The sequence below is a fragment of the Engystomops pustulosus genome, chromosome 7 (genome assembly GCF_040894005.1).
Source record: "Engystomops pustulosus chromosome 7, aEngPut4.maternal, whole genome shotgun sequence".
In the NCBI taxonomy this organism is placed as follows: Eukaryota; Metazoa; Chordata; class Amphibia; order Anura; family Leptodactylidae; genus Engystomops; species Engystomops pustulosus.
The window spans coordinates 40,547,660-40,575,242 of record NC_092417.1 but is presented as its reverse complement, the minus strand read 5'-3'; the positions used below and the strand labels follow the sequence as shown (position 1 = coordinate 40,575,242).

Genomic DNA, 27,583 nt, shown 5'->3' with positions numbered 1-27,583 from the left:
TCCTCTTGTTCCAATCAGTTCTGTTTAGTAATTAAAATAACAAAAAAATATATATTTTTTTATTTACCCCACTTCCTTCACCCAATCCCACCACCACTAGTAAATTGTTGCTTGTTTATCCCCTTCTAAAGAGCAGATACCCATTTCAGGCTCTTAAAGGGCATCTTGACCATACAAAACTGCAGTCAGTGTTAGATATTGGCCCTAGAGAGTTGTCTAACCGTCCCTTTTTGTATGTGGTTAGTAGTAACAGGACTGTAAAGAGTGAAGCTAGAATCGTTCATTGCATGGGACAGAAAGCTCTTCAGGCTGATAGACCCAGAGCACTTGCAGTTGCTGCAATCCTGAATTAAATATTTACTTTTCACAGTCCTGCTGCTACTTACTACACACAAGGTAACATGGATCTCTAGGGCCTCTACCTAACAATGTCTGCTACGTATATTGGTCAACACTGAATACAGATTCTCTTTAAGCCGATCCTCCCTCCTTATGAGGCCATTGTACCAGATAACAGAACGTACCAGCAGAATGTACATTGTACCCCAATGTAATAGAACATTTGTGTTTATGTTATTTTGTTTTTCTCCCCCGTCCAGATTTGGTATAGAAATGGTAGCACAGGTTCAAAGTGAACAAGAAGGTCTTGACTTTGATGAAGAATCAGACTTGGGGATTGAAAGTTACCATTGGGAATCCATCACGACAGGTCCAATGGGTTCATCACGGAAGCGGAGCCTCTCTGAAAGCAGTGTCGTGGTGGAAAAGGCCTCCGTTTTTACCATTTTTAGCAGCCACAGCACAGAGTCGTGTGGTGAACACCGCAATCGCAATCCTACTCCGCAGCTAGCGACAAATGGACATATACTGTCCGCAACCCGTCCTACAAAGCAGGAAGAGCAGCAAGACCATCTCCTTCAGCTTTCTCCTGCAGGGGACACTACAGATCTTTGTAACCCAGTATTTTCTGAAACCCCACAAAGTCAGAGGAGCAATGAGGAAACCTGTGCAGCCTCAGATGGCTTGCGCACGTGTCAGAGCGTTTGTACAGATGTGGTTCTCAGTACTGCTGCATTTATCGAAGCCGTTCATGCCGATGGAGCCACTGATAGCTGTACATCCGGCACTGAACAGTATGAAGGTCCCGGGGTCGGAAAGAAAAGAAGGGCCACGGGGGTAGGTAAAATGTCAATATACACAATGCACAAATAAATATTGTAGTGAGGAATTGATACAAGTGTAGTATTCCAAAGTATATTGGAACATTAGATAACCTTCCTTTCTTTTCCTTTTTTTTTTTTTTTTTTTGCTGACCTCCCTTAGAAAGCTTCTTTAGTTACTGCCACTGGATAGAAATATGTGTCTGGTCATGTGATGTCACACAGGCGCACCATTTGCTATATCACTGATCATGTGATGTCACAGGCGTACATCTCGTTAGATCCCTAGTCATGTGATGTCACACTGGTGCACGGCTCGTTAGATCCCTAGTCATGTGATGTCACACTGGTGTACGGCTCGTTATATCTCTGGTCATGTGATCTCACACAGGTACACGGCTCGTTAGATCCCTGGTCATGTGATGTCACAGGCGTACAGCTCGTTAGATCCCTAGTCATGTGATGTCACACTGGTGCACGGCTCGTTAGATCCCTAGTCATGTGATGTCACACTGGTGCACGGCTCGTTAGATCCCTAGTCATGTGATGTCACGCTGGTGCACGGCTCGTTATATCCCTGGTCATGTGATCTCACACAGGTACACGGCTCGTTATATTAGAGAGAGTAATCAGAGTGGTGTAATATAATGAGCCGTGCACCTTTGTGACGTCACATGACAGAGACTGGCTTATATCCACAAGGAGTAAACAATTAGAATTCTTCCTATAGAATCACAGCAAGCAGAGATCTAGAAAACCGTGAGGAATTAGTATACCAGACAATTAAATAACTTTTAATTACGCAAACAATATTAGTTGGTTGCTGATAATGGACTTCTCCAGCTACTGCTTCCACCTCCTGCTCTATTGACTTACGGGAACAGATAGACCCCAATGATTACATCCTTTAGCATCAGTATGGTAACTATAAAGCCTGACACCCAGCAACTCATCCATTAACATTGACTTGCGCACCGTTTCATACTACTTTTAATCGCCACTGTCCTGAGTATGACAACTTGCTAAAATGCTTGGCAACATAGCTTAAAAAATGATTGTTTTTGCAAGTATCAAACCAGTGTCAGACCTCCACCTAGGGGAAGGACATCATTTTATTGCTGGGTGACAAAATCCCATTTACATTCCTTAAACATAACAATAGTTTACTCAATTGTTCTTTTATATGAGATACTATGTTACTAATACATTGTTTTTGCTCGTTAAGGATGGTTCCTGCCCTGAAACCTCAAACCTTGAAAGAAACACTAAAAGAAGGAAAATTCGTGGAAGGAAAGGTAATACATTATTTAGCTCTGGATGATCTGAAACCCGTGTACAGCCACTTGTAGGTGTGTTTCAGTGAATAAAAAAACCCTGGAAATTGGCATATAAAGATATGTACAAATCTTATACAGCGCTGTGCAAAAGTTTTAGGCGGGTTTGGCAAAATAAATCCCAAAGTAGGAATTTTATGTTCCCTAAATTGACTTCATCAGGGGTAGGGGATGAATGTGTGATTACTGGAGTCCTCCATTGAGCCCAAATTGATCCTGATGAGCTCTGATGTACATTTGTCATATTGGATTGGTCTTAATCAAATCCCGTCCACATATGTAACTAGTCTTTAGTGCTAGTGGTTTGTAATCTTTCCAGGGTGAAATCCACAACAAGGCAAAGAGAATTTGCCCATGCAGGGTGTAACTCCATACAGCATGCGTTATTTGTACTTGGTATTAATATTAAAAGGGTTTTCCCATGAAGGAAACTTGGATCCTATCCACAGTTCTGCCCCACTAATCTTTTATGGAGCTGACGGAGATCTTGGAGCTCTGCGATTTCCGTCAGCTCCATAGAGATTATTGGAGCAGAACGGTCATGCGCGGCTGTCTTTTCCATTAGTCTGAGGAGTGGCAGACCCCTTGTGGGGTCCCGTGGATAGGGCCTAACTTGTCTTTGTGGGAAAACCCCTTTAACATTATGACCCAGCAGTGAGCGGTAACTCTAATTTTCTCAATCTGTGTGTGTTCCGGTAGAACGTTCCCAGGTCGATCAACTATTAAACATCTCCTTAAGAGAAGAAGAGCTGAACAATTCACTCCAGGGAGTCGATAACAACCTTCTACAGGCTCGAGCTGCTCTGCAAGCGGCTTACATGGAGGTTCAGCGTCTGATGGTTATTAAACAGCAGGTAAGACCACGGTGTATTATTTCCAAGGAGGCAAGTGATCTACCATTTACCAAAATTTGGGTATGAGAAAGCTGCAGGCTACTTGTCTCTATGGCAAGGTTTACTGTTGCACACTTTCCTTCATCTGTAATGTGCAAGAGTGGAGTTTTTGCAGCTCAGAAATAGTTAATTTAATAAAACCTATTCAGTAGCAATAAAAATCCTGGAAAAAATGTTTATGCTTTGTTGTGTTGTGGTAACTTTAGAGTTACAACTCAACCTGATCTGTTTTCATGAGGTTTATATTTTTACCTTTATTGTGCAGATAACAATGGAGATGAGCGCCATGAGGACACAGAGAATCCAGATTCTGCAAGGATTACAAGGTACAACAGTTCAATATTTACTGAGGAATTTATGTGATTTTCGCCTCTTCATTTGAATCTTAAAGAGGACCTGTCACCTGTAAGAACTGCACTAGGAGCTGCTTACTAGACTAAGCAGCTCCTAGTGCTAACTCAGAATCAGCAGTGTTACACTGCTAGCGTTATCGGAAACCTTGGATAACACCTCGGATGTACTATAGAAATGCCAGACAGTGCTGTAAGTGGTCCGGCGTATTCATGAGGGGGAGGTTCGAGGCGCCACCTCTTCCCCGGACCACCCCGCCCACTCCATAGGCCATAAGCTTCATGCGGCAGTCACCGCCCCTAATACTGCCCCCACATGAATATGCCGGACCGCTTACAGCGTGGTCCGGCGTTTCTAGTGTACATCGCAGCAGTGTCTGCTTGTGTTAGCTGAGGTTTCCGATAACGCTAGCAGTGTAACACTGCCGGGACTGATGTAGCACTAAGATCTGCCTACTAGTAAGCAGCTCCTAGTGCCATTTTTCCAGGTGACACGTCCTCTTTAAATAAGCTTTTGAAGCCATATTTTATTTTTATTGCAGAAATCAACAGCGCTAGTCATGATCAGTGATTAGCAATATGGAGAACTAAAAGGGTTGTTTGAAGGGTTTCTTTTTCCATTAACATCACCACACCTGACCATGGTTTGTGCTGGTATTGCAGCTTACCTGTGTAGAAATGAATGGAGCTTGGTGGCAATAACGCACTATACCACTGGACAGGTATGATGCTCTTTTTGGAAGAAAGCAACCCTGTTTTAGACACCGTGATAAATGTAGGAAACTGGGACAAATAAACATTCTTATTTAACCCCTTCCCGATGCATAGAGAGGGCTGGCGCCAGAAGATGGCAAAATCCCCTCCAAAATTTTTGTACAGGAGGTTTTAATTTTTTTAAATGTATGAAACCATTATAAAACCTATACAAATTTGGTATCCCCGTGATTGTACCGACCCAAAGAATAAAGTAGACTTGTCATTTGGGGTGCACAGTGAAAGCTGTAAAATCCAAGCCCACAAGAAAACGTCACAAATGTGTTTTTTCACCATTTTCACTGCATTTGGAATTTTTTTTCCCCGCTTTCCAGTACACGGCATGGAGTATTAAATACCGTCACTACAAAGTGCAATTTGTTACGCAGAACATAACCCATCACACAGCTCTTTACGAGGAAAAATAAAAAAAGTTATAGATTTTTGAAGGTGGTGAGTGAAAAATGGAAGTGAAAAAACTAAAAAGGGCCAAGTCGTTAAGGGGTAAATACAATGGGGCACATCCAGACTGTTCGACGAGGATGAACTCTGATTTATGAATGTGCGGTTATATCACTTATTCTTGATCACGGGTTCCCTTTAAATGGGCAAAGCTGTAATACTCTGCTGCTTTTATGAAGATGGTACAGAGGAAGAGGGATCCATCCAGAACCAGGATTACCAATAAAGCTTAATTACAGACACCTGTGATAACTGTTATAGCTGATTATTGTAACCTAAGGCTAAAGTACAGTAAATTACTAACATCCAGAGGTCCGTTTGTAACTAGGGGTCATCTGTAAGTCGGGTGTTATTAAGTAGGGGACCGTCTGTATTGTGAAACAGGAAACGGATGAATATCTAAAGACATTACTCTGCTTTTCATTTTGTTAATCTGCACCAATATTTGCCAATATTTTAAGATACATGAACTGTATTTCCTCTTTCCAACCAGAGACTTACGATCCTTCCAATGATGGTGAAGAAGGAGCCAGCAGCGGGTTGCTGACACCAGTGATGTCTCCAGGGAACATATTTCCTTTTCACTTGGAGACTCCAGGTTATCCATCACCATGCGCCGAGTCAGCCAGCCCCATCCTGCCATCTTCTGTCCCCATGTGCGCCTCCCCAGCCACTGCTATTCCTGATTCATCTATAGTAATAAAGCAAGAGCCACTTTCACCTGTAATGTTAGAGGAGAACATGGCCACAGCACAGCTGCTGCCGCTACCTCAACCTACCCAGGCACGGGCCACTCCTCCACTACAGACTCACGGTAGGTACACAGATGGGGCTATCAATTGTTTATTATGATGGGTGGGTCGTCATAGATGAGGAAAACATGGCTGCTTTTTTTTTCTCTGCACCACTTCTGTTCAGTTTGTGATATTGCAGCTCAGTTCAATTGCAGTGAATGGAGCAGATATATTAATAAAACTTGCTGATGGGTTTGGCGCAGTTCTTGTGAATGGAGCGTGGTCATGTTTTGCTTATTCTGTATTACCCGTGTCTACTGGATAGGGGATTAGAGTTTTATCAAATGCACAATTCCATTGCTGCCGTCCCCCCAGCAGTTACAGTGACAGGATTCCCGTAAAGCCCTCCTTATGAATGGGGCAATGGTCTCTCTTAGCTCTCATTCGGATACTATGTGACTATACAGGGTCACCTTCCTGCTATGTTCATCAGTCACGTAGACTGGCTTTGTATCTGGTATCATCACCATTGAGTGAAATGGGTTGCCTGTTCTCCAATGTGATGTTGTGGGTCTCCAAGGATTGGACACAGTCGTCTGCTCTTCCGGCATGAAGACCGCCTTCTTCCTTGTAAACTCCAACAATTCTAATCCCATTTGACAACATAAATAACTTGGCATTTTATGTCCATTATTAATACTAGTTTTCTGTATCCTGTATAATACAAATTTTTGTGTTATCATTCTTAATTTTTTTTTTAAGGTGAAAGTAGTCAAAATACTTCTGTGTATCCAGTTATAACAGCCTCTATGTCTCTTTCGGAGTTAACCAGCCCGTTTCCACCTGTGGGTAAGACAAGTGTATCTACAGCTACATCACCCCATTTATGTGGCTCACAAAAGACGGACTCTGACAGCACAGAGAACCGTCCCGCTCCTGTTCAGAGTCCTCACGAAGGCCAAGCTCTGACATACACTATATCAACACAAGAGGCCACGTGTTCAGCAGGCCCTACAGATCAGGGACAGGCTACCGTCATCATGATTGAGACAAAATCGGGGAAAAAAAAGAAAAAATTGCGCAAGAAGAAGACCTTAAGAGCTGCCCATGTACCCGAAAATAGCGACACCGAGCAGGACATAGGGGCATGCAAGCCAGTGAGAAAGGTCAAGTGTAGAAGACCATCCAAGGAGACCACTGTCAGCACCTCCACTTCTGTAGAACAGGAAGGTGACACCGCATCGCAGGAGGCCGAGCTCAACCGAGAGGACAGCGATTCCAACATCGAAGTGATGGAGATAAGGAATCCTCGGTTTGAGGTGGTGGAGGTAGAATCCCATTCTGATGATGAAAAACCAGACAGTCCATCTAAGATCGAAGATTTTGCACGATTAAAACAGGGGGATAATGATGAAGTAACATCTACTAGTGAACTTGGCACAAACTATTCGGAAGAAATCTCAAGAAGGTGAGCAGCATCGGAAACAAAAGATTATAATATAGTAAATATATATAATATAATTTTTAAAGGGACTAGATTTTATTCCATTAAATTAATACTAAATTACTATCTCCTGTCCCAAAAACATCTCCTCCAAAATCATTTTAAAATGAGCAGAGAAGAGCAATATTTTGCCTTGGATCAGTCAAGTTTAGAAGCTGGAGGCAGAGCGTCTCTACACACACCCCAATCTTTGGATCTGTAGTACCTAAAAACATGGTGTCATATTAACAGAAGAACCTCAGTCTTCAGATCCCACAAGACTTGTGCCTCTGGGACTGGAGATACAAGCAGTTAAAAACCTAGTTGGGTGTGTGAGCGGCAGATAAAAAATACAATTTCAGCCTTTATTTTTTAACTGCTTATGTCTTTGGTTCTGTGGATCAGAGAAACACAAGTGTGATGCAATCTGAAAGATGAGATTATTATCTGTGACTCCCAAAGCAGGTGCTAGGTGTCTGCAGCCGCTAAACTCCTCTCAGGCAAAATATGTCTCTCCTCTGCTCATTGATGCATGACTTTTGAAAGGATTTTTTCTTAGAAGCAAATGGGTGAGATTTCACATGAGAGGGAATTCTGTAACATTTCATAACCTACCTGAGGGGCTAGTAGTTTAATGGGGTAAAATTAGGTCTTATGTTTTTGATTTGCAGCTCTACTAGTGTGGTAATACATTTAAAGTGTGTGTGTGTGTGTGTGTGTGTTTGTTTTTTTCTGTAATTCATTTTTTATTGGTACATGTTAAAATTGTGAGTATTTTCCTTCCAGAGGTTTATAGTATCTGAAGGCCTTAGACCTATCACCAGTAGAGATGAGTGGACCTGTTATTTCATGATCATGGCTTGGCCTGCGCGACCCAGACATATTGCCGGATTGGCGTGCGAATAACCATGGCTATGATTGGCCAGATGTTTTTCGTGTTTTAGGTTTTAACTAAATAATAACATACATTAGTGCAAAATGTTCCTTATTAATTTCGTTACTTTCTCATTTAAGAACATTTGGTGTGGTAATGTAGAAAAAGATAATACATAACTTTTACTCAGATATACATTGAAATAAACAATTGATAAGTAATAGCCGTACCACAAAAGTCAGCTAAGTACTATACAAATAATAATAACAATTCTTTATTTATATAGTGCACAGAGATTATACAGCGCTGCACAGAGCTTGTCAGATACGTCCCTGTTCCCAATGGGGCTCACAATCGAATCAACCTACCAGTATGTTTTTGCAGTGTGGGAGGAAACGGAAGTACCCGGAGGAAACCCACAATATATAGTAAATGGCTGGATCTTACCAGTTGTGAGAGAGGCAGGAGGGGTCTTGTATCCAGGTAGTGGTTGAGGAATTGCAGGGGAAGTACTCGCCCTATTACACCGTAGCTAACCAAAATACATCCCAACACCCCACAGACTCTTGCACTGACGAGGTCTAATCACCCTGTCACATCCCAGCGTTGATGACACTAAGAGACAGGGTGTTAGACCACCTTCTAGGGTAAGTTCTGGGGCCACTTATCTTTTCTACATTACCGTACCAAATGTTCTTATGTCTGATTGGTTTTGGTGACTGCAACCCATCTGTCCTCATTAGATACAATTGTTTGGATGTAGAACAGTTGGACTGGTTCGTTTTTGGTTATACTTTCTCATTTATCTGCAGTGAGGCTACATCTCGCAGAGGCTCTAGCGGTGCAGTTAAGATGTCATCGGGTGAGTAATGAACGAGAATGAAATCTTGAGGTGGTGGAAACTGATGTATTAATTTACACATTCGAGATAATGCTGATCGCTGAATCTCTCTCTGATAGAAGTCTCATCGGAACCCGGTGAAGAGGAGCAGCCTACAGAAGGCAGCTTCGAGGGCCATAAAGCATCTGTTAATGGTCTTCAGATCTTCGATGGAACGCTGTACACATGTTCTGCGGACAAATCCGTGCGCGCTTACAACCTTGTGGTGAGTAGAAATATAGCTGAGAATTCACATGAAGCTAATTTCTGCTACCAAAACGGCTATGTTCCGAAAGGAACTTGTATCTGCATGCAAGTAGTATTGTTCTTGCTACTCTAACCATGAATGCCCCACCTCCCCTCACCCGCATACATTAGCTCTGCCTCCGAACTCCCTCATACACATCCACAATGAGCTCAGCTATAAGTGCTTGTGTAATGGATGGAAAGAGCGGCTTTTCTATTTTGAGAACAACAGGGTCGGGGCGTTGAATTCCCAATTGCCTGATCTGCACCTCCTTTGATAGTGATGGCAGACCTGTTAGAGACCGACTGCCCAAACTACAACCAATACTAACATAATGGGGCACATTTACTTACCCGCCCATGCACATTCCTTGATCCGGAGTGTCTGACCGGAATACACTCTGCCGCGATTCAAGAAGATCGTGCGCCCAATTTCCTGCATGTGTCGCTTCCCTGATCAGGTCCGCCGGAGTTCACCATCTTCTTCCTGGTGCATGTAAGTGTTTGATCTTGCCAAACAAATCGAAAGTTAAATCCCGCGCTTAGTCCGAATCAGTCGAAAGCGTTTGACGGCCTATTCCCCCCCCCATTTCTGTTGAATGAAAGCCGATGCGCCAAAATCCCATTGCGTACATCACAATCCCCTTCTAAATCCCTGTCCCAGCGGCGCAATCCCTGAACAGTCGGAAAACCCAGTGGAAATGCGGCCGCAGGACCCCCATTGTGTGCAAAGTGCCAACACAAGCAATCTAGATAGTAGCTTATTACTGTTACTATTATTGCCACAGCTTTCAAACATTTTAGCGTCCTGTGGTCACCAGTATAATTGAAAGAAGGAGGGAGAATTCCCTTGAGGGTTTCCTGAAGAGGAAGAATTGCTGGACCTAGAACAGGATCTCCACTAATGATTTAACCCTATCCACACCATCTCGCTCTTCCTTCGGTCCCAGGCAGCCCACAATGTGTCTCTTTAAAAAAAAAGCACTGAGCGTGGAACGTCCCAGGCTACCTGGGACTGCTGAAGGAGGCCTTGTGTCCAATCTGTGCTTTAGGTGCCCACTGAGAGGGTGCAGAGTGCACCCTTTTGGCTCCTGTTCCATAGATTCACCACCCTTGTCTTATAATAACTTTAGTCAGCAGGCACCATACAATTGGTGACTAAAGCTACAGATTAGGTTAAATGTCCGTTTAAACAGATTTTTTTGATCATAAGGAGTACAGATGGTTATACACTGCAACTACAATACTGTCTGGGGACAAATGACGGACAGTATGGTCTTCATCCACATACAGTTTGCATTTGTTGACCGCACATCCATTCAGTGACCACTGACCCATGTAAAACTCATGACTTGCAGGGCTTGTTTTCTCACACAACTGCTGGAAACATCTATCCTAAACGTTACGTGATTTTTATTTGTCTTTGTTTTTTAGACTCGTAAATGTGAAGGTGTCTTTGAAGGACATACATCAAAAGTCAATTGCCTTCTTGTGACTCAGACACATGAGAAGAATGCGGTGCTGTATACCGGATCTAGCGACCAAACAGTCCGATGCTACTGTATTAAGGTACTTTATCCTGAAGTCTATCAACGCTCTATGTATCTGATATTTATCTCCTATAAGACTGGCTTCACACACAGCCTCTGTCTAATAGCTGCATAGTGACTGCTCCCTAATTTATTTATTACTGTGATGACTATGAATATGGAGACCATCCTGAATATTTCATATACTGTACATGTGTATGTAAGGCTCCACCTCATACAGATGCATGCTGGCTTGGTAATTGTTGTCTTGCTGCAGTACAATCTTTGTATTACTCGGACCAAAGGCAGCACCCGTTTGGAGTTTGTACACTCTTCCCGTGTTTGGGTGGGTTCCTTCTAAAGATATACTAATAAGATACATTGTCATTCAGATTGCGAGTCCCACTAGATACAAGAAGTGATGGAAGCGACCAATGTCTTTATAGAACCATGTGCTTATATACATGAGTCAGTTCTGAAATTTGTTGTGTTACATTAGGGTGAACAAAAAACTTTTAAAGAGGACCAGTCATCCTCCGGACCGCCCATTGGCCCGCGGTGACTGCCAAGCTTCATGTGGTTGTCACCGCCCCTAATCCCGCCCCCTCATGAATACACCCGACCCCTTACAGCGCAGTCCGACTTTTCTATTGTACAGCGCAGCGGTGTTTGCTAGTGTTATCCGAGGTTTCCGATAACGCTCGCAGTGTAACACTGCGGCGTCTGTTGTAGCACTAGATGCTGCTTACTTTAGTTCCTAGTGCCTGTTATATGGATGACAGGTCCTCTTTTAATATTGGATTTAAAGTAAAAATAATGATACTGCTGTAGCTTATTATTATAATGATAATCAAGATCTTATTTATTTGAGCTGATCAAACCTGCATTTTAATTTTCTGTGCCTCTAGTCCCGGCAGTGTATTCAGACATTAGATCTTGGAGAACGAGTCCTGTGTCTGCATGTAAGATGGAAAATCCTCTATGTGGGACTTGCCAATGGAACGGTGGTCACGTTCTCTATCAAGGTTAGTAAATTGGGAACTTAAATTAATGCTGGGGTTTTGGGACTACCAAACACAGGACCTGGTGTTCTGTGCATATGTGCTGCCGCTATGTTTGGCTCTATGGGACTGCTGAAGAGGAGAAATATACAGTTTTCTCTGTTAGTCCCTTAGAAGTGACTGGAGTGTCAGCTCACATGCATAACTGCTGCTATATTAAAATGAGGGATAAGATATAACTTTATTGGTACCCTACATGGGGAATTTGTGGTCACTTTAGCAATATGAAACAAACGCACGCAATATTATTTACACAAATACAAGACGGACGCCCTCATCTGCCAGGGGTTAACAGGCACCAGCCAAATCTGTGTTGTATCATGTAATTGCAAATGGTACAAAGGATCTTCTATAGCGCTCTTTACCTTGCCCTAAAATGACTTTTCCTAGCCTTTAGCAAAGCAAGCAGATGGTGATCTTGGTTACTTATACCACGGCAGTGGTATTTCTAGATAAAATCATATTCATCTTAATTATATAATATGAACATGTCATGGTAGTAACTTCCTTGAGAATTGGACTTGAGAAATAGGACCTTGCTGGCAATCGGCTCACACACAAAGCTGTGGAAATACAGATGTGCAAAGGAGCCCATTAAAATACATGGGGCCATGAGCTGGTCATTGAAACAATTTGCTCGCACATTGTCAAAAAATATGTTTGTGTGCACGAGACCTTAGGCTGGGAAAAGCCACATGGAAACTCACTCAAAATGTTTTCATATAAACTATTTCTATAATTATTTTTCTTTTCTTCTCTTTTTTTTTTTGAAGAATAACAAGAAGATTGACGTGTTTGAGTGCCACGGCCCGCGGGCAGTAAGCTGTATGGCAACCGCTCAGGAAGGGGCTAGAAGATTACTGCTAGTCGGTTCTTATGATTGTACCATCAGCGTTCGAGATGCCAAGAATGGTCTTCTGCTTCGCACTCTAGAAGGTCACACCAAAACTGTCCTATGCATGAAGGTGAGAAAATCGTTTAGGATGATAATTACTGCAACTTGCCGTATTTTTTTTTTTTTCTTTTAAGCGCACCATCAATAAATGCCTGCTAAAATGTCTAGGTTCATATATTAGGCGCACCTGATTATAAGGATGAATGACCAGCAGGTGGCAGACCTGTGCACAGTTCAAGGCAACTGTTGTCTGTAAGTACGGTTCATATATAAGGCGCACCTCTGATTTCTGAGAAAATCAAAGGATTTTTTGTGCGCCTTATAGTCCGAAAAATACGGTATTTGGTTGGTTAGATAACCCTTCCCGTGCTCTTCGATCTGCCAGTGACATTATATTAATCTCTACCTTAATTCGAACCTCTCATGCACGTCTCCAGGACTTCTCCCTAGTTGCTCCAATTCTCCGGAATGCCCTTCCCCGGACGCTCGGACTAATACCCACCCTCCAAAGCTTCAACGTGCTCTTAAAACCCATCTCTTTAGGCAAGCCTAAATCACTCACTAACTGCATGAAACGTCAACTCTCCCTTTACTAATCCATCCTATGACCTATCTCCCATCTGTTATCCGTCAAACAGCAGATATAGATCAAGCTCCAGGCTTCTCTGCAGTCACTTTCACCTAGGACCCTCTAAATAAGATGGCGGCTGATGAATGGTTCAAGCAGCAAAATTTTTATTTATTAAATTTTATATTGCTCCCTTATAAAGAATGGCTGGACCATTATACAAGCTCTTGTGTCAACACCCTCATCCTCAGTCTGTAAGCTCTTGTGAGCAGGGCCCTCACTGTAAAGCGCTACGGAATTTGATGGCGCTATATAAATAAAGGTTATTATTATTATAACCACCAAGGGGTATTCCCACTTTGAACACAAGATATTCCGGAGATGACAGATGCGCTGGGAATTAAAACTGCATTCACTGAGGTCACTACAGGTTGGAGGAAAGGGGGCCATCCTGGCAAAGCTGCCACCGGCTTCCAAAAGATGGCGACGATTGTCGCTCCCCGTGACGTCAGCACATTGTAATGAATGAGGAGGAAAATCCCCACTGTATATGGCAGTATATGATAGGATCGATCAGGCAACCTAGGGTTAATGTACCTTAGGGATTCTGAAAAATAGTAAAATTAAAAAAAGTTAAAGTGCCGAAATTCAAAAATGGCACTTTTTTGCCATTTTGAAAAATATGGAAAAAATCTATAAAAAGTGATCAAGAGGTTGTACAGTCCTAAAAATGATATCATTGAAGACATCATGAAAAGTCGCAGAAAATGACACCACAATGGCACAATCATCAAGATCAGGAGTTGATTAAAATATTCTCAGCATTTATGATCCACACCTGTTTTGACCTCAAAGACTGCATCAAAAACCCTAAGGCTGCGGTCACACACGTCATCTTGAACGCGTTTTTGGCCCGTTTTTAAGCAGTCCATCAAAAAACGCATCCGTTTTTCACAGGTTTTACCAATTATCTTAATTTAAAAGTAGTCAAAAACGACAACAAATTCATCTCTTTTGTTACCCTTTTCGAACACCTACAACTTTTGACTTTTTTTCTTAACAGGTTGTCAATGACTTGGTGTTCAGCGGGTCAAGCGATCAGTCTGTCCATGCTCACAACATTCATGTAAGTAAAAAGCTAAATCCTGTAATAAAACAGACCCTCAGCTTAACCTTCAGCCAATTCTCTGGTCCATTTTCTCTTTTTTTTTTTTTTTTTTTTCCTCCTTTTTAAGCCACAAACCCAGCAGAATTGAGGTTTTAATTTTCCCTAATCTGCCTTTTGTTTCTTCTTTGTGTCCTTAGACGTTGGCACGAAGGAATAAAAAAATACAAAAACATGTTTTCTGTAACTTCTCCAGCAAATCTTCTGAATTTCCGTACATTGTTTTTCTTTATAGACGGGGGAACTGGTGCGAATTTACAAAGGTCACAATCACGCTGTCACAGTGGTTAATATCCTGGGGAATGTCATGGTGACGGCCTGCTTGGATAAGTTTGTTCGGGTGTATGAGTTACAGGTAAGACTTTTTTTTTTTTATACTGTGAAGTTTTACAAGTGTTTTCTCTTTTTGGGTTAATACAATGATTTTTATCTTGCTATTCCCTAGTCACACGACCGGTTACAAGTCTATGGAGGACATTCGGATATGATCATGTGTATGGCAATCCACAAAAGCATGGTAAGATCATATGCTGGAAATAATAAAGATACTGGGAGCGATTTATGGAGGCTGCTCTACTTTTGGAGTTGTTTCTGTTTCAAATATAAGCCAAAATATAAGTGGGAAATTTTCAATAGATTGTCCTTGACAAAATTAAACAGTCACACGGCAGAGGAAGCCTTGAATATTGTCCTGTTTTTATCTAGTTTTTAACACTGTACTTGCTTAAAATAGTATATATATATATATATATATATATAATATATATATATAATATACTATTTTAAGCAAGTACAGTGTTAAAAACTAGATAAAAACAGGACAATATTCATATATATATATATCTCATGAAGCCTAGAGTCTTTCTCAAGCCTCCAAAGACTCCAGCTCTCAGGAGTGGAAACATTGCAATGGGGACTTGAATACACAATTTTGGATGGAATCTTGGAGCTGCCATTTTTCTCTTTCTCATTAATTGGATGGACTGAGTCTGGGTCCTGGGCCTTGCATCTGAGTATCAATTTTTCCGGTCTGGCTGAAACATAAATGGGCAAAGCTACGTCGCTAGAACTTGATCTAGAATTGCAGCGAACTGCGAGTTTATTTAAATAGTTAAATTGCCGTCACTGCACATGTTTTTTTTGTGGTGTTTTGTTTTTTTTCTACGAACCGATTAAATGTCTTCTACTAGCCGCCTAAATTTAACCACCTAGTTAATTGATGTTTTTGTAAATTCTCCTACTCCTACCTATTAAAGCATAATGATGTGTCCATTAAATGTTCCTCTTCTTCCTGTAGATTTACACCGGCTGCTATGACGGTAGTGTCCAAGCTGTGAGTCTGAACCTGATGCAGAACTATCGCTGCTGGGTAAGAATAATACTGTTATAACCCTGATATGAGCGCTTTATACCCCAAGACAGGGCATAGGATTTACAGTAATCCTAGCGGAAACGTAGGCAAAGCCACCTGAATAGCGGAGACGAGACTGAATTCTTAACAGCTTGGCCCCTTTTTTTGCAGTTCCATTTTTCACTCCCTGCCTTCACAATTTTTTACAAGCTGTGTGTGGGCTTGTTTTCTGCCTAACACTTTGTAGTAACTGTATTTAATTATTTAATATTTCATGCCGTGTACTGGGAAGCAGGGGAAAAAAATTCCAAATGCAGTGAAATTGGTTATTTTCTTGTGGGTTTAATTTTTCCCAGGTTTCACTTTGAATGACAGATGATACCAGGTTTATTGTGTTGTTATTCATTTATAAAAAAAAATAATAAATTTAAAACCTGTACAAAAAAATGTCTTCATGTCGCCATCTTGTGACGCTAATAAGTATTACACACTTGGGTGTACAGAGCTGTGTGAGGTGTCGTTTATAAGCTACACACAATTTTGCTCAAAGCTGCTCAAAATTTCTATTTTTAGGTTAGGTTTAAAATTTAGACCAGAGTCATAGGGAGACAATTTGTGATGGTACTGACTGATTTTTAACTATTGAGTGTCAACTGCAGTCCCCAAGGTTGTAGGCAACTTGCTGCCTAGCTATGGATTGCAACTGAGATTCTCTATTTAAAGGACCATCAAAATCCATCATGTTGAACCACAGACACTTACACGTAGATCCAGGCACCAGGACTGTGTAAATCATCTTATATTTGTTATCCATGGCCTCCTTCCTTCTAAAATCAACCTTTATAATTATGCTAATGAGATGGGAGGGCTCCGGGGGAAGTTTCCAGAGCCCTCCATGCACTGGCTTCACAGCCTATTACATTGCAGGAGCATTTCCCTCATGTCACTGTGTGAGATTACATCAGGCATCATCAGGGGCACTTGATGAGTGGAGAGGTGTATAGTACCCAAAAAGTTACATATTGTATTTAGTTTGTTGGCTATTTTGTAACAAAATCCAAGAAAAGGCTAGTGGGTATAGGCATGAATAAATACAAATCTTTTATTAATTCAAAGTACATTTAAATGGATGCCATGCATCAAAAATGCATAAAAACAATTAAAAGTGTGAGAACACACATCAGAAAGCAACAAGTGGACCAAAGTATTTCATATCGGTCCACAGCCAGGAGTACAAGAGGTATACAATCAATTCCCACAGAATAAATAGTTACAATGGTCCACAAAAAACAGTCCTAGACAACGAAGGTATTGGATGGTATAAAATAGGAAGACTTCTGCAGTAGTCCCTACACAAATATCTGTGGGTCCCTGTATCCATAACTAAGGTACTTAACAAACATACATAAAGCTAGTGAACAGTAGTGTTACCCAGTGATGCAAAGCAAGTCCTAGGCACTCAGGTCAAAGTTACAAAATTAAAAATGAACCATGGGAAGAGTGGATAGTTGTGCTTCTCGTGGCTGGAGACACCCCATGCGTTCTGTCACAAACCTGCGACTTCCTCAGGGGTAAGTCAGGCATCATCAGGGGGACAGTATAACAGTCTGTGATGCTGCATCACGGAGAGGATCTGGTAATGCTCCCAGAAATTGTCTGATTTCATTAGCATAATTTTAAACGTTGATTTTTGGAAGGAAGGCAGCCATTGATAGCAAATTTAAGAAGCTTTCCACAGTCACGGTGCCTGGGTCTATGAGTAAGTGAATATAAATGTGATACACCTATGTAGCTGCTTGCATGCAATACATGTGCTATATAACCTTCTTCCCTTGCTTTGCAGTGGCATGGATGTTCACTCATTTTTGGTGTTGCTGAACATCTCAAACACCACATACTAAACGATCACACAAATCCAAACTTCCAGTCTCTGAAGTGCAGGTGGAAGAACTGTGATGCCTTCTTCACGGCCCGCAGAGGCTCCAAACAGGTAATTGTCACAACATACGGTATCTGGCAAATGATGACCCAGTCTGTCCCAGTCTAAAATATGAGTTATCATTTGTATGAAATAAGTCGCTTGCCAGGCGGCCATGAATGTTCACAGCACTGGTGTGACGGAAAATAAACGCTTTGCTAATCCATTTATTAGATGACATGTACAATGTGGGTGATGAGGATCTCCGGAATGAGTGTAAAGCTAAAATGTATTTCTCTTTGTAGGCAGACATGGGGGAGGATACTCGTAGTCTCCCTTTTAGAATAAATATAAACGTGTATAAATGCATAGATAGAAACCTGAATATATACAGATTAGTTCCGAGTAAGATCTGTGCACAATTTCTTTGTCCACGTTACATTCTATAGTAATGAATGGAACAATAAACCTGGCAAATAAAGGATTAGAAATAAGAAATTCACAACAATTTCTCCAAAATCTTAGCATATTCTAAATGAAATAGTCTCCTCCTGCAATAACAAATTTGGCTGCACCAGGATGAGTGGAGCAGCTGGATGCACATGGCCGAGCACCCTGTTCATCTTTATGGAGCTGAAGGAGATAACCGAGCACCATACTCCACCGCTGCATACAGTGGACGGGGCGGCCCGGCCATGCGCATCCTGCTGCCGCTCATCTTGGGGAGCAACGAGGGGTCCAAATGTTAACACAAGTAAACCACGTTCTTCTTTTTTAGCTTTTAATGCCCTTGTTTGTACAGATAAAAAAAAGTCTTTAGAAACTATGCAAATGAAAAGTAGTTATTGTCGATCAGACAATGTGATTTTCTGGACTTATTTTAGATTCTTTCAGTGCATCATTCACTGTTCAGTAACTACTGGGTCAGTTATTGGAACACCTTGTCCATCTCTGGGTCAGTAGCTATAGGAATACCTTGTCCATCTCTGAGTCAGTAGTTATAGGAACACCTTGTCCATCTCTGGGTCAGTAGTTATTGGAATACCTTGTCCATCTCTGGGTCAGTAGTTATAGGAATACCTTGTCCATCGCTGGGTCAGTAGCTATAGGAACACCTCGTCCATCTCTGGATCAGTAGCTATAGGAACACCTTGTCCATCTCTGGGTCAGTAGCTATAGGAACACCTTGTCCATCTCTGAGTCAGTAGTTATAGGAACACCTTGTCCATCTCTGGGTCAGTAGTTATAGGAATACCTTGTCCATCTCTGGGTCAGTTATTGGAACACCTTGTCCATCTCTGGGTCAGTAGCTATAGGAATACCTTGTCCATCTCTGAGTCAGTAGTTATAGGAACACCTTGTCCATCTCTGGGTCAGTAGTTATTGGAATACCTTGTCCATCTCTGGGTCAGTAGTTATAGGAATACCTTGTCCATCTCTGAGTCAGTAGTTATAGGAACACCTTGTCCATCTCTGGGTCAGTAGTTATTGGAATACCTTGTCCATCTCTGGGTCAGTAGTTATAGGAATACCTTGTCCATCGCTGGGTCAGTAGTTATAGGAATACCTTGTCCATCGCTGGGTCAGTAGTTATAGGAACACCTTGTCAATCTCTGGGTCAGTAGTTATTGGAATACCTTGTCCATCTCTGGGTCAGTAGCTATAGGAACACCTCGTCCATCTCTGGATCAGTAGCTATAGGAACACCTTGTCCATCTCTGGGTCAGTAGCTATAGGAACACCTTGTCCATCTCTGGATCAGTAGTTATAGGAACACCTCGTCCATCTCTGGATCAGTAGCTATAGGAACACCTCGTCCATCTCTGGATCAGTAGCTATAGGAACACCTTGTCCATCTCTGGATCAGTAGCTATAGGAACACCTTGTCCATCTCTGGGTCAGTAGCTATAGGAACACCTTGTCCATCGCTGGGTCAGTAGTTATAGGAACACCTTGTCCATCTCTGGGTCAGTAGTTATTGGAACACCTTGTCCGTCTCTGGGTCAGTAGTTATAGGAACACCTTGTCCCTCTCCGGGTCAGTAGTTATTGGAACACCTTATCCATCTCTGGGTCAGTAGTTATTGGAACACCTTGTCCATCTCTGGATCAGTAGCTATAGGAACACCTTGTCCATCTCTGGGTCAGTAGTTATAGGAACACCTTGTCCATCTCTGGGTCAGTAGTTATTGGAACACCTTGTCCGTCTCTGGGTCAGTAGTTATAGGAACACCTTGTCCCTCTCCGGGTCAGTAGTTATTGGAACACCTTATCCATCTCTGGGTCAGTAGTTATTGGAATACCTTGTCCATCTCTGGATCAGTAGTTATTGGAACACCTTGTCCATCTCTGGATCAGTAGCTATAGGAACACCTTGTCCATCTCTGGGTCAGTAGCTATAGGAACACCTTGTCCATCTCTGGGTCAGTAGCTATAGGAACACCTTGTCCATCTCTGGGTCAGTAGTTATAGGAACACCTCGTCCATCTCTGGGTCAGTAGCTATAGGAACACCTCATCCACCTCTGGGTCAGTAGTTATAGGAACACCTCGTCCACCTCTGGGTCAGTAGTTATTGGAACACCTTGTCCCTCTCTGGATCAGTAGTTATTGGAATACCTTGTCCATCGCTGGGTCAGTAGCTATAGGAACACCTTGTCCATCTCTGGGTCAGTAGCTATAGGAACACCTTGTCCCTCTCTGGATCAGTAGCTATAGGAACACCTTGTCCATCTCAGGGTCAGTAGCTATAGGAACACCTTGTCCATCTCAGGGTCAGTAGCTATAGGAACACCTTGTCCATCTCTGGGTCAGTAGCTATAGGAACACCTTGTCCATCTCTGGGTCAGTAGCTATAGGAATACCTTGTCCATCTCTGGGTCAGTAGCTATAGGAACACCTTGTCCATCTCTGGGTCAGGAGTTATTGGAACACCTTGTCCATCTCTGGGTCAGTAGCTAAAGGAACACCTCGTCCACCTCTGGGTCAGTAGTTATTGGAATACCTTGTCCATCTCTGGGTCAGTAGTTATTGGAATACCTTGTCCATCGCTGGGTCAGTAGTTATAGGAACACCTTGTCCATCTCTGGGTCAGTAGTTATAGGAACACCTTGTCAATCTCTGGATCAGTAGCTATAGGAACACCTCACCCATCTCTGGGTCAGTAGTTATAGGAACACCTTGTCCATCTCTGGGTCAGTAGTTATAGGAACACCTCGTCCATCTCTGGATCAGTAGCTATAGGAACACCTCGTCCCCCTCTGGGTCAGTAGTTATTGGAATACCTTGTCCATCGCTGGGTCAGTAGTTATAGGAACACCTTGTCCATCTCTGGGTCAGTAGTTATTGGAACACCTTGTCCATCTCTGGGTCAGTAGTTATTGGAATACCTTGTCCATCGCTGGGTCAGTAGTTATAGGAATACCTTGTCCATCGCTGGGTCAGGAGTTATTGGAACACCTTGTCCATCTCCGGGTCAGTAGCTATAGGAACACCTCGTCCACCTCTGGGTCAGTAGTTATAGGAACACCTTGTCCATCTCTGGGTCAGTAGTTATTGGAACACCTCGTCCATCTCTGGGTCAGTAGCTAAAGGAACACCTTGTCCATCTCTGGGTCAGTAGCTATAGGAACACCTCGTCCACCTCTGGGTCAGTAGTTATAGGAACACCTTGTCCATCTCTGGGTCAGTAGTTATTGGAACACCTCGTCCATCTCTGGGTCAGTAGCTAAAGGAACACCTTGTCCATCTCTGGGTCAGTAGCTATAGGAACACCTCGTCCACCTCTGGGTCAGTAGTTATTGGAACACCTCGTCCACCTCTGGGTCAGTAGTTATTGGAACACCTTGTCCCTCTCTGGATCAGTAGTTATTGGAATACCTTGTCCATCGCTGGGTCAGTAGTTATAGGAACACCTTGTCCATCGCTGGGTCAGTAGTTATAGGAACACCTTGTCCATCGCTGGGTCAGTAGTTATAGGAACACCTTGTCCATCTCTGGGTCAGTAGCTATAGGAACACCTTGTCCATCTCTGGGTCAGTAGTTATAGGAACACCTTGTCCATCTCTGGGTCAGTAGTTATAGGAACACCTTGTCCATCTCTGGGTCAGTAGTTATAGGAACACCTTGTCAATCTCTGGATCAGTAGCTATAGGAACACCTCGTCCATCTCTGGATCAGTAGCTATAGGAACACCTCATCCACCTCTGGGTCAGTAGCTATAGGAACACCTTGTCCATCTCTGGGTCAGTAGTTATTGGAACACCTCGTCCATCTCTGGGTCAGTTATTATAGGAACACCTTGTCCCTCTCTGGGTCAGTAGTTATTGGAACACCTTGTCCATCGCTGGGTCAGTAGTTATTGGAATACCTTGTCCATCGCTGGGTCAGTAGTTATAGGAACACCTCGTCCACCTCTGGGTCAGTAGTTATAGGAACACCTTGTCCATCTCTGGGTCAGTAGTTATTGGAACACCTTGTCCATCTCTGGGTCAGTAGTTATAGGAACACCTTGTCCATCTCTGGGTCAGTAGCTATAGGAACACCTTGTCCATCTCTGGGTCAGTAGCTAAAGGAACACCTCGTCCACCTCTGGGTCAGTAGTTATTGGAATACCTTGTCCATCTCTGGGTCAGTAGTTATTGGAATACCTTGTCCATCGCTGGGTCAGTAGTTATAGGAACACCTTGTCCATCTCTGGGTCAGTAGTTATAGGAACACCTTGTCAATCTCTGGATCAGTAGCTATAGGAACACCTCGCCCATCTCTGGGTCAGTAGTTATAGGAACACCTTGTCCATCTCTGGGTCAGTAGTTATAGGAACACCTCGTCCATCTCTGGATCAGTAGCTATAGGAACACCTTGTCCATCTCTGGGTCAGTAGTTATTGGAACACCTTGTCCATCTCTGGGTCAGTAGTTATTGGAACACCTCGTCCATCTCTGGGTCAGTAGTTATTGGAACACCTTGTCCATCGCTGGGTCAGTAGTTATTGGAATACCTTGTCCATCGCTGGGTCAGTAGTTATAGGAACACCTTGTCCATCTCTGGATCAGTAGTTATAGGAACACCTTGTCCATCTCTGGGTCAGTAGTTATTGGAACACCTTGTCCATCTCTGGGTCAGTAGTTATTGGAACACCTCGTCCATCTCTGGGTCAGTAGTTATTGGAATACCTTGTCCATCGCTGGGTCAGTAGTTATAGGAACACCTCGCCCATCTCTGGATCAGTAGCTATAGGAACACCTTGTCCATCTCTGGGTCAGTAGTTATTGGAACACCTTGTCCATCTCTGGGTCAGTAGTTATTGGAACACCTCGTCCATCTCTGGGTCAGTAGTTATTGGAACACCTTGTCCATCGCTGGGTCAGTAGTTATTGGAATACCTTGTCCATCGCTGGGTCAGTAGTTATAGGAACACCTTGTCCATCTCTGGATCAGTAGTTATAGGAACACCTTGTCCATCTCTGGATCAGTAGCTATAGGAACACCTTGTCCATCTCTGGGTCAGTAGTTATTGGAACACCTTGTCCATCTCTGGGTCAGTAGTTATAGGAACACCTTGTCCATCTCTGGGTCAGTAGCTATAGGAACACCTTGTCCATCTCTGGGTCAGTAGTTATAGGAACACCTCGTCCATCTCTGGGTCAGTAGCTATAGGAACACCTTGTCCATCTCTGGGTCAGTAGTTATTGGAATACCTTGTCCATCTCTGGGTCAGTAGTTATTGGAACACCTTGTCCATCTCTGGGTCAGTAGTTATTGGAACACCTTGTCCATCTCTGGGTCAGTAGTTATTGGAACACCTTGTCCATCTCTGGGTCAGGAGTTATAGGAACACCTTGTCCATCTCTGGGTCCGTTTGCTCCTGTGTAATGTTCTTCCTGTCCGTTTTTCCTGTAGGACGCTATTGGACACATTGAACGTCATGCAGAAGAAGACAGTCTGATCCACATGTAGTAGAAGTACCTACCTCCCATATTGGGAAGAATCTTTCTAAACAACATCAAAGAAATTTTTGCAACTGTGAACGTCTTGGGCTCCCTGCCCATCCCCCTCCTTCTCGTGAGGTGGAGACGTGATGTGCGGGGAAGTGTCCTCTCTCCTTATTGTCAGTGACCGCACACAAAGCGACAGCCGACCGGCTCCTACATCCACGGTCTATGTCACTCTTATGTCCAGTGTCCTTGTCCGTCATTTTACATGGCTTATTTATTTGGTGCTTTGGAACACAGGAAAACCTTTTTTTTATTTTAAAATCTTCATCGTGTATGTATTTTTCTTTTATTTTCATGGGCACAGCATGAAGAACGTTACCAGAGCTTTCTTATTCCAGTTCAATTCTTAAAATTCCACTTTTGACATTTTAATAGTAGATCCCTTCAGACGTGCAGGTAAATTCCTAATCTCCCTTTCCACAGCTCTTTTCCTTAGCTTCAACTTCACGATATGATCTTTCATTGTCACTGAATCCTCAGTGACTTCCCACCAAACTTTTAATATTAGATACTGTAGGTTTGCATCTCACTTATGTATTATGTGGTGTTTTTTGTTTTTTTTTTTTCGTATGAATGGTGTCATTTCAGGGGGGTCTTCCATTTGATAACATCTATGTCTCCTTTCCACAGGATCATAACAGCAAATCCCCTGTATGATTGTAGCGACTTCTGCCCCATTCACCTCTATGGCTGAGAGCAGCACTTCCAGTTCTTTAGAGGTGAATAAAAGATGGCCATCTTGTAACTCGTGTATTAAATAGGGGGTCCAAATAGGGGATCAGGGTTGTTGGTGGGAGAACCCTTTTAACAGTGACATTTTCTATTTATTCACCGTCAGATAAAACCTTGGCTAGCTCTTTGGATAATATTGGTCTGTAGTGAAGAGGAACAGGCACATCTGCCGAGCCATTACAGTGCAGATCCACTGCTTTATCATTCATATTATTCTTACAGGACCTTGTGTACTGTCTGGTTACCACCATGGGGCATTTTTCTGGACTATTAGACGTCCACAAGGTTTTTTTTGGATGCCAGAGTAATGGATCTTCACTGTATCGTATGGAGGAAATCAAATATATCTGAACCCATCAATGCTCGAGGAGCTCATGTATTCCTGTACAAATTGTCTGTTAGATTGTGTATTTTCCTTAGAGGCAGCGGTTTCTTTATCTGAAGGTGAGTAAAACGTAAGGCAGGGCTCAGACGTGGCAGATTCAGTGCGCCACAAATCCACGACAACTTACAGTACTATACAAGACTACACCCACTCATAGTGTAATAGTTCTGCACACATTGCGGATTGTCATGTGGAAAATCTGCATCAAATATGTTCATTTTCTTATGCAGATTTCTGTTCTTTGCATCCTTTCTACCCTTTGTTTTTCACCTGATCGGACATCATTTCAAAGAAAAGCCTCGTGATGAGGAATTTATGCAGATTTGTTTTGTTTACAATTCAATGATGTCCGATCAGATGGAAAAAAAAAAGGTTAAAAAAAATGCAAAATAAGAAAAGTGACATTATTATTATTATTAAATTATCAATTTTTAATTAACAATTTCCGTACGTGGGAAAAAAACGAACATTACTTTTTCCAAATCGGATTGACTTTTGCACTGCAGATTTTCCACAACAAAATCCACGTGGCATCTGCAACGTGTAGAAATACTCAGTTTTTCTGCTGCGGAAATCAATGGTAAATCTATGGAGGGATTGCCAGGAAAATTTCTGGAATATTCTGCCACGCCTGGATCCTGCTCAATAGTTTCTGACTGATGGAGTGACTTGGCTGAAGCTTTGTGTCAGTGAGTGCTTAGGCTGTGTTCACACTAGCGTCAGGGCTGGGCTGGTATAAAACATACAAAGCATCAGATATCTGGGTTTTGGTGGGGCGGATAGCCTAGCAGGTCTACACTATTCTGCCCACCAAAAACAGTTACTTGATGGAACCGGTGCCAAGAAAAAATTACCATACCTAGGGATACCTAAAGAATCCGCTGGTGTGAACAGAGCCTAACCTTATTATTACCAGTATTAACGTGGAAACGTCTGAGGAGTTGCTGCTTGATGTAACTCTTTGGGCGCCATACGGATGGTAACTGGCCTGATCCTACAGTATTTGGGGATATTTCTGACTGGGTTAATGATGTGTTGAGTTTTTCTTGCGCCTTGTTCCAGCTGTTAGGGTGACGTCTCCACAAGGTATCACAGATGACGTGTTTCGTGTTTAATACTGTAGAAATATCAGGCCTAACAACAGGAGGAACGTGTGATCTTGTGGCGTTGCGGGACACTCGGGCGCGTGCATTTTTACTTTGTGTTTTGTGTGTTGCGTGTTTGCGCAGATTTATTGTGTTACTAAGCTGCCATGTTTATCTTCCATAGAGCGTCACTCGCACCTTAGTGAAGGATGGGGATTTGTAGTTCTATTACAATGGGCATTCTCCATCCTCCATGTGCCAAGTGTGAACAGGCCCCTATCGGGATCAGTAGACGAGTCATGAAACTTATGGACATGTGTGATGTCGGGTATTAGCTTACAAGACCCACATGGCGCATGTTCAGAAGCTTAAACGTATGCGAATAATTATCTGTGTGAGTGATAGACCCACCGAATCAGTATAATACATGGGAAGAGCGTGTAGTTTTTTTTTTGTTTAGTGTATGCATGATGGGTGTCACTTTTTTTGTGTGTTTTTATTATATCTGTTTTAGGATCCACAGGACAGTATTTGATGTAGTTACAAGACTATGGCACTTGGCAGCGTAGATGTGCGTATAGCCTCCTACATAAATAAGATCTTGTCGTGTAAGTTGACAATGTCGAAGGCTTTGTTCACATTGGGTTACACCTCTATGGGCCAGTCTTCGAACATGGGTCAGACAAGCTCTGTCTATGTGGGCTGGATCACCAAGGCAAACCGTATATATGTGACCTGATATAAGGTACGGAGCGAGTGCACAGTATACTGCTGTAATGTAGTGCCATAATGTAATGGTCATACTGTATTAAAGGGATTGGCCACTTTACCACATGTATTTTGTAATGTGTGTGTAAGTATCATGGCAGGAAATTAGGTAATTTACCAATATACATATCGTAGTAGTTCTGCTCCGCTTTCTTGATATGTAAAGTGAATCCTCCTGTCTTGTACCTCATCAGCCAGACATTCCTGTCCATAAAATTACTGCAGACGGTTGGTCTTGTGATCTCTGTCCATGAACAATCTCCCTGCCAGGACTTTCCTGGCAGGGCGATTGCTCATGGACAGAGAAGATCACATGACCCTCCATCTGCAGCCATTTTATGGACAGGAATCTCTGGCTGATGAGGTACAAGACAGGAGGCTTCACTTTAGATTAATTAATCTATTAACTATGAATGTATATTGGTGAATTACCTAATATCCAGCCCCTCCCACACTTACCCTCATATTTTGCGTGAGTGGCCAACCCTTTTAAGGTTTACAGTGCAGTCCTAAACCTCAAGCCCTAAGTGTTAACTATATATTTCTCATACTCCTTCAGTGGAACAGATGATACGAGCCCCCTACAATGAACGGTTTATTCTACGAGTGCCAGATTATAGAATTGTCATGCGTCTGTGTCTTTATATGTGCCATGATTTTACGGATTTGTTTCACTCTGTTCTTCCATAAATTCATTTATCAGGATTTCTAATTTCTTGAGGGCTAATATAAGATAATAAAATATTTAAAAAATGATTGTCTCCTCTTCTCCTATTTTTATTTCTCTCTGGTCAGTGATCTGATCATTCCGACTTGTTATTAGATGTTTCCTGTACAGACGCCACTACAGCAAAATGGTGGTATACGCCTGACAGTGTGCAGAAGTACATGCACCCTCTGCAGCTGAACCTAGAGATTGATGCCTCACATATTTTAAACATATTTTGGTAAAGGTTTATTCAA

At 42.5% G+C, this 27,583-nt stretch overlaps 1 protein-coding gene across 1 annotated transcript in view; it reads left to right on the top strand.

Annotated features, from left to right (window-relative positions):
* ZNF106 (zinc finger protein 106) overlaps nucleotides 1–27,376 on the top strand; it is a 47,842-nt gene extending 20,466 nt beyond the window's left edge. The window contains exons 6-22 of the mRNA XM_072115565.1: nucleotides 600–1,176; nucleotides 2,386–2,455; nucleotides 3,194–3,348; nucleotides 3,653–3,713; nucleotides 5,446–5,766; nucleotides 6,449–7,154; nucleotides 8,856–8,905; nucleotides 9,004–9,149; nucleotides 10,604–10,738; nucleotides 11,607–11,723; nucleotides 12,533–12,724; nucleotides 14,286–14,348; nucleotides 14,623–14,742; nucleotides 14,833–14,904; nucleotides 15,685–15,756; nucleotides 17,582–17,728; nucleotides 23,556–27,376. Coding sequence (XP_071971666.1) covers nucleotides 600–1,176; nucleotides 2,386–2,455; nucleotides 3,194–3,348; nucleotides 3,653–3,713; nucleotides 5,446–5,766; nucleotides 6,449–7,154; nucleotides 8,856–8,905; nucleotides 9,004–9,149; nucleotides 10,604–10,738; nucleotides 11,607–11,723; nucleotides 12,533–12,724; nucleotides 14,286–14,348; nucleotides 14,623–14,742; nucleotides 14,833–14,904; nucleotides 15,685–15,756; nucleotides 17,582–17,728; nucleotides 23,556–23,612 — 3,061 coding nt within the window. The 3' untranslated portion in view covers nucleotides 23,613–27,376. The remainder of the gene's footprint in view (nucleotides 1–599; nucleotides 1,177–2,385; nucleotides 2,456–3,193; nucleotides 3,349–3,652; nucleotides 3,714–5,445; nucleotides 5,767–6,448; nucleotides 7,155–8,855; nucleotides 8,906–9,003; nucleotides 9,150–10,603; nucleotides 10,739–11,606; nucleotides 11,724–12,532; nucleotides 12,725–14,285; nucleotides 14,349–14,622; nucleotides 14,743–14,832; nucleotides 14,905–15,684; nucleotides 15,757–17,581; nucleotides 17,729–23,555) is intronic.
* The last annotated feature ends 207 nt before the right edge of the window (nucleotides 27,377–27,583 follow it).